This window comes from Lagenorhynchus albirostris, chromosome 20 (genome assembly GCF_949774975.1).
Source record: "Lagenorhynchus albirostris chromosome 20, mLagAlb1.1, whole genome shotgun sequence".
NCBI lineage: Eukaryota > Metazoa > Chordata > Mammalia > Artiodactyla > Delphinidae > Lagenorhynchus > Lagenorhynchus albirostris.
In genome coordinates this window covers 53,935,804-53,947,905 of record NC_083114.1, presented here as the reverse complement: position 1 = coordinate 53,947,905, position 12,102 = coordinate 53,935,804, and the positions used below count along the sequence as shown (strand labels likewise).

General features: G+C 56.7%; 1 protein-coding gene across 3 annotated transcripts in view; it reads left to right on the top strand.

Annotated features, from left to right (window-relative positions):
• The window catches only part of TTYH2 (tweety family member 2), a 39,425-nt gene that overhangs the window by 850 nt on the left and 26,473 nt on the right, over window positions 1–12,102 (top strand). For 2 of the 3 annotated variants that reach the window (XM_060135200.1, XM_060135201.1), the window contains exon 2: window positions 6,683–6,855. In XM_060135200.1, the coding sequence (XP_059991183.1) occupies window positions 6,683–6,855 (173 nt within the window). Of the gene's footprint in view, window positions 1–6,682; window positions 6,856–10,652; window positions 10,672–12,102 lie in introns of those variants that run through there. The other variant, XM_060135202.1, reaches the window with a different exon arrangement.

Here is a 12,102-nt window from a genome sequence, read left to right as displayed (position 1 = left end):
CTGGGATCTTAGCGGCTTGGCCAGCCACTCGCCTCATCCCTGCAATTCTCTCCTTGCCCTGCTCTGCTGGCCTCCGCGGTTTCTGCACCCCTGGGGAGAAGGGGTGCTCCCCAGGCTTCCCCGCCCAGACAATTGCAGAATCTCCCAGCCTTCTCAGGTGTGGCCCAGCCCTCTCTAGCCCCTGTAGCCAGGCTGAGTAGTTTGCTGTTGGGTCAAAGATTCCGGGACTGGGAAGTCCAAGATGGGGCCCATTTGTTCAGGACTTTGACCCCCGGCAGCCTCTGCCTGCGTGTCAGGCTCTCTGCAGTCTCCTGGTGTGAGGCCAGTCAGGGCAGAGTGGGGCCTCCAGGGAGGCTGAGCAGGGGTCGGCTGTTCACCTCTCCCCTGCCAGGACTCTCTCCTGCAGGGCGCCGGGGATCCTGGTCCAGTAGGGTGTGCAGGGTGCCAGTGACAGGGAGTCTAATAATAACCCCTAGTGTCCCCGTCACCCTCGGGCCCCAGGCAGATGGTGCCTGCCCTTCCAGAAGGAGGAGAGAATCAGGACCGCTTCCTGCTCTTAGGCAGGGATCCGTCACCGGGTTTGGCTTGCCGAGTTCGCTTCCTTCCCTGTCTGTCTGGCCTCCCTCTCCCCGAGCCCTGCCTGGGGAAGGCAGTTCCCTGAGAATGTAGCCACCTGGGGAGAGCTCCAGGGAATCTTCCGCTCCCAATGAATGCATGAAAAGAGGCGGATATGATTTCAGAGACAGCTGTGTTGCTTGCGTACTGTGTGTGTGTGTGTGTGTGTGTGTGTGTCTGACCCCACGTCCTTGTGTCCCAAACCCTGCGCCCCAGATCCTGCCCCTGGGGCCTCCAACCACAGCTTTCTCCTCTCCCCTGGAGGAAAAGTAAACTCTTGGCCTGGGTGGAGAAGACCTTGGTGTGTGGGGAGGGGCGGTAGGGCACTCCCCCCGCCAGAGACAGCTCCCGTCTGGCCAGCAGCTGTGGTTGGCAGGGCCTGAGCCTGGGCCACCCCCCTCGGTCCCCTGGAGAGGTGGCAGATGAGCCAGAGGGACCCACTCACAGCCCCTGCCCCTCTCCTCCCCGGGGTTTCAGACCCAGACACACTGTGCTGGCATCCCCAGGGCCGCCGCTCCCTGCTGCCAAACACCCGGCCCCACCCCTACCCTCCATGTACTGCTTAGGCCGCCTGAGGGCTCTGAGTGGGAGATGAGTCTGGTGAGCCTGGATGGGAAGTCTGGCTCTGGGTGTTTATTTAAGGCGGCTCCTGTTTTGGTAAGTTCCCCTGTTGTCTGACCGTGGGTCTCTCCTGGACGTCCCCACCTTCGTCCCCTTCCTCCTGAGCGGCGGTCACCGCCCAAGTCAGGGCACCACGTCAGTTAACACCCTGGATTGGGCACCTTCTGCTGTCAGTCATCTCAGTACTCAAACTGTGACCATGGCAGGTGTCTGTACCTCCCTGAGCCTCACTTTCCTCCTCTGCAAGTATTAAATGAGATGTGCCTTGAAACATGTTTAGTACGTAGAGGGTCCCATAGCACGTGATAGGACCCAGTGACGCAAATCATTACGCAGACTGGCCTTGAGGTTCAGAAACGTGTCCAAGTACCATAACCCATGGAGAACAGACGGAAGATCTGTGTCTACAATCACTGATCAGGAAGGACTGAAAGACTCATGCAGAGGGGGCTTCAGCTCATGCCCCAAACGTCCAAGTGAACAGTACCGTCCTGTGGTACTGTGTGTGTGTGTGTGTGTGTGTGTGTGTGTGTGTGTGTGTACACAAAGATTAAATGGAACTGGAAACAGGCAGTGCGTCCTGGAAAGCTCCGTGGCGGGGACGAGCCGTGCGGGGGATCTGGAAGGCAAGGAGATCTAGGAGTGAAAAGCAGGTCGCCTGGTGACTGGGACATCCTGAGCAAAGTCAGTTCCCAGAACTTCCTTGAGGAAGCAGAGCTCCCAGTCACTTTCAGGGGTCTTGGAGAGCCATGGAAGCCCCCTGATGGCTGTCCTTCCATCCCTCCCTGCCAGTGGACTTGACCCTGAGTCCTCGCTCAGGCTACCTGGGCTCCATCCACCAGGCTCTTGGGGAGGTCGTGCCCAGTCTGTCTGCAGGGGCAGGTGAGGCGAGCCCCAGGTGGAGGAGGATGCCCCGGCCCCGCTGGGCCCCCAGCCCCATCCGAGGAAGCAGCCCAGACCTCTCAGCCTGAGTCTGCTGACCTCTGCCCGGAGAGAAGGAGTGGAGATGGAGCAGATCCCTGCTTCGAAGGGCTACTGAAGGGACCCGATCAGTTAGTGGGTGTAAAGCATGTGGCCAGCGCCCGGCGCTCCCTAAGTTGCCACAAGCCCTGCTTGGCAAGGAGGAAGCCCCAGCTGGCCAGGTGCCCATTGGACAGAGTTGGGGACAACAGAAAGGGCCCCTGGCACTGCCCCCGGCAGTGACTCCCAGAACAAGCCACTTCAGTTTCCTCCTTCAGTTGCCACCGTCAGCATGCGGCCGCCTCCCCGGAGAGGTGGGAGACCAGACACCGAGGAGGTGCTGTCCCCGAGAGGCCCGGCGGCTCCCGAGTGCCGCGCCAAGCTTCACTGCTGCTCCTGCCTGCGCATGTGCAGGAGCCCCCTGTGTGCGCCCTGCGCCGTCGGTCCTTGCCCCGCGTCCACAGCCCAGCCGCGTCCGTAGCCCAGCCGCGTCCACAGCCCAGCCGCGTCCGTAGCCCAGCCGTTCTCTTGGGACGCGCGTGAGGAAGTAGAGGAGACGCTCTTAATTTTTTACACGGAGGCACGGATTTCCGTGTGTTGACGTTAGGTGGTTCCGCTCCTAGACTCCCCAGAGAGTCCCAAGTGTGTGTCCTTAGGCCACACACTTAGGCCTCCCTTAGGGGAGGGGCTAGACCCAGAACTACAGGGCTCCCCCAACTCGGGGGGCAGTCCTCAGGAGGAAAGGCCAGGCGGGGAGGCCCGCCGGCAGGATTTGAGGGGAGCCGAGCTTGGGAAGAGGAAGCCCCCTTCACTCAGTCTGAGCCCTGAGTCACGGTCAGCTGGACAGTCACGCTGCGCCCTGCCCCCTGCCCCCGGGGGGGGAGGGGCTGCACCCTATCCAGTCACACTGCCTCTCCCTCCGGCTCCTCTCGCCCTGGCCTCGCCCCTCGGCTGGCTCACTCTCTGTCTCCTGGGGTCTCGGGGCGAGGGGCGCTCGGGCTGTTGCCCACTCCCCGCCCCAGTGGAGGAGCCCCTCGCGGTGCAGCCGCAGCCTCGGCGTTCCCAGAATGCCAGTCGGTCAGTGCTGCCCCAGCTTGGGTCCTGGGTGCGTGCTCTGGTTTCTCATCGCAAAGTGACAAACCAGAACTAATGGAAGTCACTGCCACGAGGGAGAGGCCCGAGCCCTGACGCGGGGGCGGGGAGGCGCGGCCGCAGGAGCTGCCCTGGAGCGCTCCCTTCTCGGCGCTGTCAGAGCAGGAGGCCGTGTGAGCAGAGCTCCTGGCTTCCTCTGGACGGGAGGTCCTCCCTGTAACGCCCTCCCCGCACCCAGACACACAGGGACCCGCAGTGTTAATTAGCAGCCGGAAAATAATAGCCCGTTGGCCGCTGGCCGGTGACACCAAGGTGGCCGGTGACACCCAGGTGGCCGTGGGAGGTGGCTCTTCAGGCTCCTCTTCCCTCCCCCCTCCAACTCCTCCTTCCCTAACCCTAACCTCTGCCCCTGCCCTCGTGCTCCCAGCGCCCGAGGAAAGTTCTGGAGGGGAACTGCTAACAAAAGGGCCTCCGCATTTGGGTTTCCCAGACAGGGCCTCCCCGGGGATGGGCTGCACCAAGGGTAATCGAATGAGACCAGATGCCCAGCTTGGGGAGCCCCACCCCTGCCCCCCGGCCTTGGAATCCCAGGGCCCTGCGCACGAGACGAGGCTTGCAGGAGGTCAGGAGGCCGGAGTGGGCTGTGAGGCGTGAAACAGGGGAGCCAGGGCAGGGGCTCGGGGGTGGGGACGGGCTGTGGTTTGGAGAAATTGAAACAGTACCAACCCAAGACGAGATTACTCCTTGGAGGTCCTTCCTTGGTGGATGGGGACCCATGATAGAGTCAGTGGGTTTTCCTGTTTGGGGGGAGATTGAGGGTGAGGCTGTCCAGGGTAGCTGGGAGGAAATATGGCTGTTAACCAGTCTCTAATCTATACAAAAGGTTTATCCAGGTTTTTGTTACTTTCTTTTTAATTAGGATTAACTTACAGGGAAGTGCACATCCCTAAGTGTACACCTCAATACGTGTGTGTGTGTGTGTGTGTGTGTGTGTGTGTGTGTGACACCATCCCAGTCAAAGTGTATTCCTGACCCCCCAGGAGGCTCCGTCCCACTTGATTCCCTCCCAAAGGTAGTTCCTATTCGGACCTCTGTCACTACAGATGAGTTTCTCTGACTTTGCATCTTACGTCAGTTAAACCACACAGTCTCTGCTGTGTCATCTGGCTTGTTTCCTCCACCGTGACGTCTGTGAGATTCTCCCACATCACTGGCTGTCGCCGCAGTTGACTTTTCATAACTGCGTCATATTCCATCGTGTGGCTCCAATCCCTGTTATCTATCCGATCTCTTGTTGGTTCGCTTGTTTCTGGCGTTTGGCTATTACCGCAGTGTTAGGCTGCTGTGAACATTCTTGCATGTATCTTCTGGGGGACATGAGCCCTCCTTTCTGCCAGGTGAATATGCAGGAGTGGGGTTGCTGGCTCTTGGGGTATATGCACCCTGCACAGTGGTTTGCAACTTGTGACGGGGGTCCTGGGCTTTAGCAGAGGGGCCTCAGGCCTGCGAGGGGGTGGCCAGGGCAAAGCTTGGCATTTACGTCCACCCCTCAGTCAGAGGCTCTCTGAACATCAGCGCTCTGCTAAGCGAGTCTGAAGAAAAGGTTAAGCTACTATAAACAGTTTGAGAAAGTCTGTCGACACTAATCAGGGTTTCCCCAACTTCAATCACATACAGATCTCTTGGGATATCTCTTGGTGCAGTTCTGATTCACTGGGTCCAGGGTGGGCCTTGAGAAGGTGTGTTCTGCATTTCAGAAGGTGTCAATGCCCCAGGGTTGGTGAACTTTGCTTTGAATAGCAAGGCTCTAACCCGCCATCCTAGCCTTCTTCCCCTTGGCCTGGGGCTACAGGGCCTCCAGTGAGGGGCATGGGCTGGGGGCCGGCTAGTGGCAGCTTCTTCCACCGTCTCACCAGGCCAGCCTCCTGGCACAGTCCATGCGACAGGCCCAGTGGCCCTGGCCCGGGGCCCCCAGCGCCTGCCACCCAGGAGGACTTCCGCAGGGGGGTGTGGTCAGGTCCACTGGGCCTTCCCAGTTACCTGGAGGAGGAGGGCTTACCACCCATGCTGCTGAGTCGGGGGTCGGGGAGCAAGTTCCTGGCAGTACCTAAGATATATTTATCCCAGGTGGAGGCGAAAGCCACACTTCGTCACATCCACCCTGAGCCATCTCTCCTGTCCTCTTCTGGGCTGTCCCCACTGCTTTGGCCATTTGTCCGTGAGGCTCAGAAACCCGTCGGTCCAGGTGGCCAGCTGAGCAGGTCCGGCCAGGGGTCCGCAGGCCGGCCCAAGCCCTCACGGGTTCGAGCGGCTGCGTGGGCTCAGCAGACACCCTCTCCCCTGTGAGGCTCTGCCCACCCCCGTCCAAGACGACCCCGGGCCTCGGGACTGCAGACCCCAGCCTCTGTGTTCAGGGTTGTCTCCTGGTGTGCGCATGCTCCTGCCTGAGTCTTGTCTCCCCCTTAGCCCAGAAGGGCCCCAGTGTCCCCCCGACTCTGCTCATCACCCTGCCCCGACAGCCCAGACTGGAGCGCTGGGGGTTCTGGGCTGGGAACGACCCGGGGCACGTGGGCAGCAGGGCGAGGCTGTCAGCTCGGGAGCCTGACTTAGAGCCAGGTCCAGCCCTGGCTGGCGGCCACCAGTCCTGCTGCCATCTGGCGTCCATCTGGCTGAATCAGGAGATTGGAAGGCAAGGAGTGGGGGGGCTGTGGGCCTCCTGACGGTAGCGGCTCCTTCTGTGGGACCCTGATTGCTCGACGGGCTTGAGACGGCACTTCCTCCCCCCTTCAGAATTCTGGGCTTTGCTGCCACAATTGGCATCTAGGGGTCGCCGTCCCTTTCAAGATGTGATGAGAGGGACGCCCCAGGTGCATCTCCTGACGTCTCCCCCCTCCCCCAGCGCAGAGTTGGCCTCTGGTTGAGGATGTACCCCAATACCTGGAACAAGCCTCCGTGGGGCACATCCGCCAGGGCATCCCTTCCCCGCCCTGCGACAGGCCCCACTCAGCTTCTGAGAAACCCCGCCCAGCCCCGTGTCCTCCAGGAGGCCTTGGATGCTCTGATCCCACGGACATCCATCTCCTTGTCTCCCTCAGTCACACGGAGCACTGCCCACAGACCTCACTGTCTGGGGATGATTCCTGCCTTGTGTCTTGAGCAGCTCAGAGCATCTATCAGACAATGCCTGGTCCGCACGTGCATCCAGGTGTGTAAGCCCCGGACCTGGGGGCCAGGCTTGAGCCGTTCCTCCTTCCACCACTCGTCTCGTGTCCTCCCCCACCCACACCTAAGCTCCTCTGCCCCCCACTCCCCGCCCAGCCCGAGGGCAGGGCGCTTCCCGACACCCCTGCCACCCACGGGACCGAGTGCTGACCCCAGGCCTCTCCCTCCTCAGTCGCTGCTGTTCCTGGGGCTGGTGGCCGCCGTCGGGCTGGGCCTGAACCTCGTCTTCCTCGCGGCTTACCTGGTGTGTGTGTGCTGCTCCCTGCAGAGCAGTGCGGTGCAGACCAAGCATCGCCACCCCTGCTGCATCACCTGGACGGCCGTGGCGGCTGGGCTCGTCTGCTGGTGAGTGTCCCTCTGCGCCGGGCCCGGCGTGCGCGCTCGGGCGGGGGGTGGCGGGGGTCTCCGTGTGAGGCTGCAAGGCGGACACAGCGGAAGAAAAGTGGGCCTGACCATCTGGGTCTTGCCTCACCCTCCACTTCCCGCACCACCCCACCCCGCCGCCAGCAAAGCCCAAGTGGCTCCTCAGCTGTCTGGCCACGTTCTCCTGCCTGAGCTCCGGGTACCTGGATGGGAGGGCCTGTCTCCAGGGTGAAAGCTGTGCCTTTTCTCGCCCAACAGTGGGAATCAGATGCCCTGGGTGGCGAGGGGAGGCTCCCGTGCATCCCTAGCCCCTGCCCCGGGGGGGCCTCTCCAGCCTGGCAGCGAGCTCCCTGAGCAGTTGACCGGCGACATCGCTGCTCTCTGCGTCCTGCCCCTGCCAGCGGCCGCCTGGGGTCTGCGATCAAAGTCTGACTCCAGTCCAGATCAATGCCATCTTCTCACAAGATCAATAGCTCTTAGCACCATCAGCTGGGTCTTTTTCGCTTCGGATGGCGAAGTGAGGCTTTCTAACTGTGTGTCAGAGCCACGCTGCCCAGGCAGTGTACACACACACGCGGGCCTTGTGTTCACCAGTTGTATTTTTCTTGTCTTTGTATCTACAGAGGTTTTTCCAAAAGCCTCAGCTCCTCCTGAAACGCTCCGGGGGGTGGTCCTGCCCAAGGGGTGGAATGCCTCATGGCTAATTGTCCATTGTATCCAAGAACCCACAGCACTGTCTTGGCAGCGGGACAAGAGGCAGATGGGGCTCATCCCTAGCGGCTCACCTCATCCCCTGGGCTTTCCTCTCCATTAGATCACGTTCAAGGTCCCGTCCTGCCTGCAGTGTCAGGGCATCTAAGCCAAAAGATAGGCAAGGACTCAAAGCAGCTTTTCAGGGGTGACAAAGCAGCAAACACGTGGAAGGGAACCAGGGCTGGGTGAGACACGCGGCCGGGGCTTAAATCATAAACTTAAAGGGGAGAGGTTGAGCCATGGTCGCAAGTTCAAAGACAAACATGACTCCCAGCAGAAAGGAGCCTCCTGCAAAGTACCTGGTATTAAACAGCCTCCTCCTGAGAGCAAGGTGTGCAGGGCGGGCAGGGAGAGACAGGATGGAGACGGCCAAAGAGACCAGCAGTGCTTGCTACGCGGGCAGCCCTCTCTCCTATGAACTCAGATTTTTCTGCAAAAAATACTGCAAGTGACAGAAGAATACTTTGGAACAGTAAGAATGACTTGGGAGGGTCAATTCCAATAAGTAATCATTACCTGCCTCTTAAGGAAAACTCAAAATGGGAGTGTATGTGGCACAGCTCCTCCTTCAGAATTCTCCAGGTCGCCTGGGCCGGGCACGAGGGAGCCGGCGATCAGAAAAACAGCCACCAGTTCTGCCTTCTTGTAGCTCTCGGTCTGTTGGGAGAGACAGAGGATCATGTGCTTGTTTGATCTGAGTACTTACGAATTAAAGGGTAATTTTGGAGACAAGGCATAGGCGTGAAGTTGGATGGCCCACTCGAGTTGGGTGTGAACTGGGTGACAAGGGCACCAAGACCAACAGGATGAGAAGGCGTGAACTAGGCAAAGGTGGGGGCAAGCTGGGAGGAGATACTTCCATGCAGAGGGAATTGGAGTGTGTGCAAAGGCCCTGTGGCGGGGGGGCGGGGAGAGGGGGAGCAAAGCTTTTTTTTTTTAATTTATGTTATCGAAGTATAGTTGATTTTCAATGTTGTATTAATTTCTGCCGTACAACAAAGTGATTCAGTTATTCTTTTTCCTATTCTTTTCCATTATGGTTTATCCCAGGACATTGAATAGAGTTCCCTGTGCTACACAGTTGGACCTTGTTGTTTACCCATTCTGTATATAATACTTTGCATCTGCTAACCCCAAGCCCCCAACCCATCCCTCCCCCACCCCGCCTCCCCCTTGGCAACCACAAGTCTGTTCTTTGTGAGTCTATTTCTGTTTCGTAGATAAGTTCATTTGTGTCATATTTTAGATTACTCCACATATTAGCGATATCGTATGGCATTTGTCTTTCTCTGTCTGACTTATCTTCACCCAGTATGATCATCTCTAGGTCCATCCATGTTGCTGCAGGTGGCATTATTTCGTTCTTTTTTATGGCTGAGTAATATTCCATTGTGTACATGGACCACATCTTCTTTATCCATTCGTCTGTCGATGGACATTTAGGTTGTTTCCGTGTCTTGACGATTGTGACTAGTGCAGCTATGAGCATAGGGGTGCGTGTATCTTTTTGAATTATAGTTTCGTCGGGGTATATGCCCAGGAGTGGGATGCACAAAACTTTTAAGGCACTGAGAGAAGCCAGTGTGGCTGGAGCAGAGGGGCGGGCGAGGGGGCTGGGGTGGGGGTGCAGCAGGGTGGGGGATAGGCAGCAAGTGCGGTGGAGGCCCACAGTTACCTTCACTGGAGTCGTGCTCAGATTGGAGCCCAGCTGGAGTGAGTTGAGGGAGAGAAGCGGGGGGGGGGGGCAACAAAAGCAGAAGGAGAAGGGATACGAGGTGAGGCTGGGGGGATTAGGAGGCGGGGGTCTTGCTGAGCTCTGACAGCAAGGATCCCGGAGAAGAGGGGAGATTCAATCCGTAGAAGAAAGAATGAACAAGGCAAAAGGGATATGAGGAGAATTCCCAGTGTACCTCTCTTTGGGAGTGATATAACATTTGATTAAGAGAGCGGTGCTGTTAGCACCACAGACTTGTCTCAGAAGACTGGGTGCAATTACACAGCCCCTCCTGAACCATCATCTCCGATAAATCCATAGACCATGAGAAGACGCAAAAGTAGAATCCTCCGTTGTTGAAAAGAGGGAAAGGGAGAGTTAAAAGGATGGGAGAGCATTGGCTTGAGGCCGAGTCCCCAGAAAACTCTGGCTCATGACACAGAGAACTAGCAGAGAAAGTTAGAAACACAAGGAGCAAACGAAAGGTATTTTTCAGAGCAGACTGAAATTTAAAAGATGAAGTGACTAAAGAGAAGCTCATAGAAATACAGTACATTTAATGTATGAATATTTCTGCATTTGACCAAGGTCCTCTCAGTATCCCTGCGGATGCTGTATTTACGGATTGTGTGGTGGTGCAGTTAAGTGGGTTCAAACCTGGTTGAACAATTCTGGTTGAATGCAAAGAATACTGATTTACTCATGGGTTCACCAAACTGTAGCTGGTGCGTGCATGCGTGCGTGCGTCAGACACGTGAAGCAGATAGGAACCTTGTTTTAAAATGCACATTCTCAGACCATACTGGTAACAAATGGGTGTGGTGTGCCCCCCACCCCCGCCCCGCCACCTACGCTTTTAACAGGTGATTCTGTCCTGTGGTCCATGGACCGCTTTCTGAGAAACACTGAATGGGGGTCAAAGGCACCCTGGAAGGAGGTTTCTAGAACAGTCTCCCAGGGGATTCCATCCCAGGTTCTGCCCTGTTTAAAGAAAAAGGGTAAAAGTGTTTGCACATGTGTCTTCATCTTTCCCCCGCAAAATCAGCGTTTTGGATGAAAACTCAAGGAGGCTGTTTAATGAATCTTGAGAGAACCCCCAGGGGTATGAGTCAGAGAAAGTATGATCAGTGACAGAGGCAAGACTTCGAATGATTTGTTCAGGCTGGAATGTTGGACTAAAACCAACTAGATGAAATTTCACAGGGATGGATTTAAAGTTCCTCTTTTAGTTAAAACAAAACAAAAAGCAATACGGCACTAGAGGAAGAAGGAACGCCTGCGCTTAGCGGCAGTTCCTGGGGAGAAATCCAGGGATATTAATGGACCACAAGGTCAGTGACAGGGAGGGAGGACCCCAGGGCATTAGCCCCCTGTGCTCGGAGCTGGAGGGACCAGCTGGGCTTGGGTGCTTCACTCAGAGGCCACGTTTAAGGGTGACATGACATGATTAGAGAGAGTTGAACCAGAGGGTGACGTAGACCGGGGCCTGGAGGACACATCTGACTCGTAGAGCAGAAAAAGGGTGACGCGGAGCCCCATTCAGATGTCTGACAGGGTGCCTTGCAGAATCGGAAGCTTATTCCAGTCTGGCCCCGAGGACAGCCAGGAGCCAGCAGGTACGTGATTTAAGGTGGTAGGCTTCAGCTCAACCTAACTCACACTAAGAAGGGACTTTCTAGAAGCCGAAACATTTCAGCAGGACAGATGCCTCGTGTGTTGTGTGGGGAAGTGGAGGTGAAAGGATAGAGAAGGGAGGGGGCATCCCCAACCCTTGGAGGGTTTGGGAGAGGTGAGTGTGATTTCATGAGACCTCAGTGGTCCCCAAGCCCATGTGTGTCAGAGTCACCTGGGGAGCTGGCAAAGGTACGAGTTCCTGAGCCCCTCCCAGACCTACTGTAGCATCAAAATCCCTAGGGCCCGGCCAGCAATCTTCCACCCTTCAGAGCCCCGGGACTGGAGAACAGGAGTATTTTCTTGTTGGCTGAATGAAATGTGCTGCAGAGCTAGTTGGCCAGGCCAGAGACCGCTGCCCCAGAACCTTCCTCCCTCCCCCGGCCAGCCCATCTGCCAGAACTCTAGACCACCCCCTCTCCCCTACCCCCAGGAAAGAGTTCCTCAGCTAAAGTCAAAAACGCGCTCTCATGGATGTTTAAAGGCGCTTTCATCATAATTGCCAAAACCTAGAAGCAACTGAGAAGCCCTTCAGTAGGTGAATGGCTAAATTGTGTTCATCCAAACAATGGAATATTATTCAGCGCTTAAAAAAAGAAAAATGAGCTATCAAGCCATGAAAAAACATGGAGGAATCTTAAATACATATTACTAAGTGAAAGAAGCCCGTCTGAAAAGGCTACGTACTGTAGGATTCCAACCATATGACACTCTGGAAAAGGCAAAACCATGGAGACAGTAAAAAGATCAGTGGTTGGCAGGGGTTAGGAGTGAGGGAGGGATGGACGGGCAGAGCACAGAGGAATTTAAGGGCAGTGATATTACTCTGTATGAAACTATAATGGCGGATACATTTGTCCAAACCCATAAGATTGTTCTACGACACCAAGAGTGACCCTAATGTAAACTGTGGACTTTGGGTGATAACGACGTGTCCACGTAGGTTCATCAGTTGTAACAATTGTCCCATTCTGGCGGGGGCTGTTGACGGCTGGGGAGGCTGTCTGGGCGTCTGAGGCGCCACAGGGTATATGGGAAATTGCTGTACTTTCCATTCAGTTTCGTTGTGAAGTCTAAACGGCGCTAAAAAA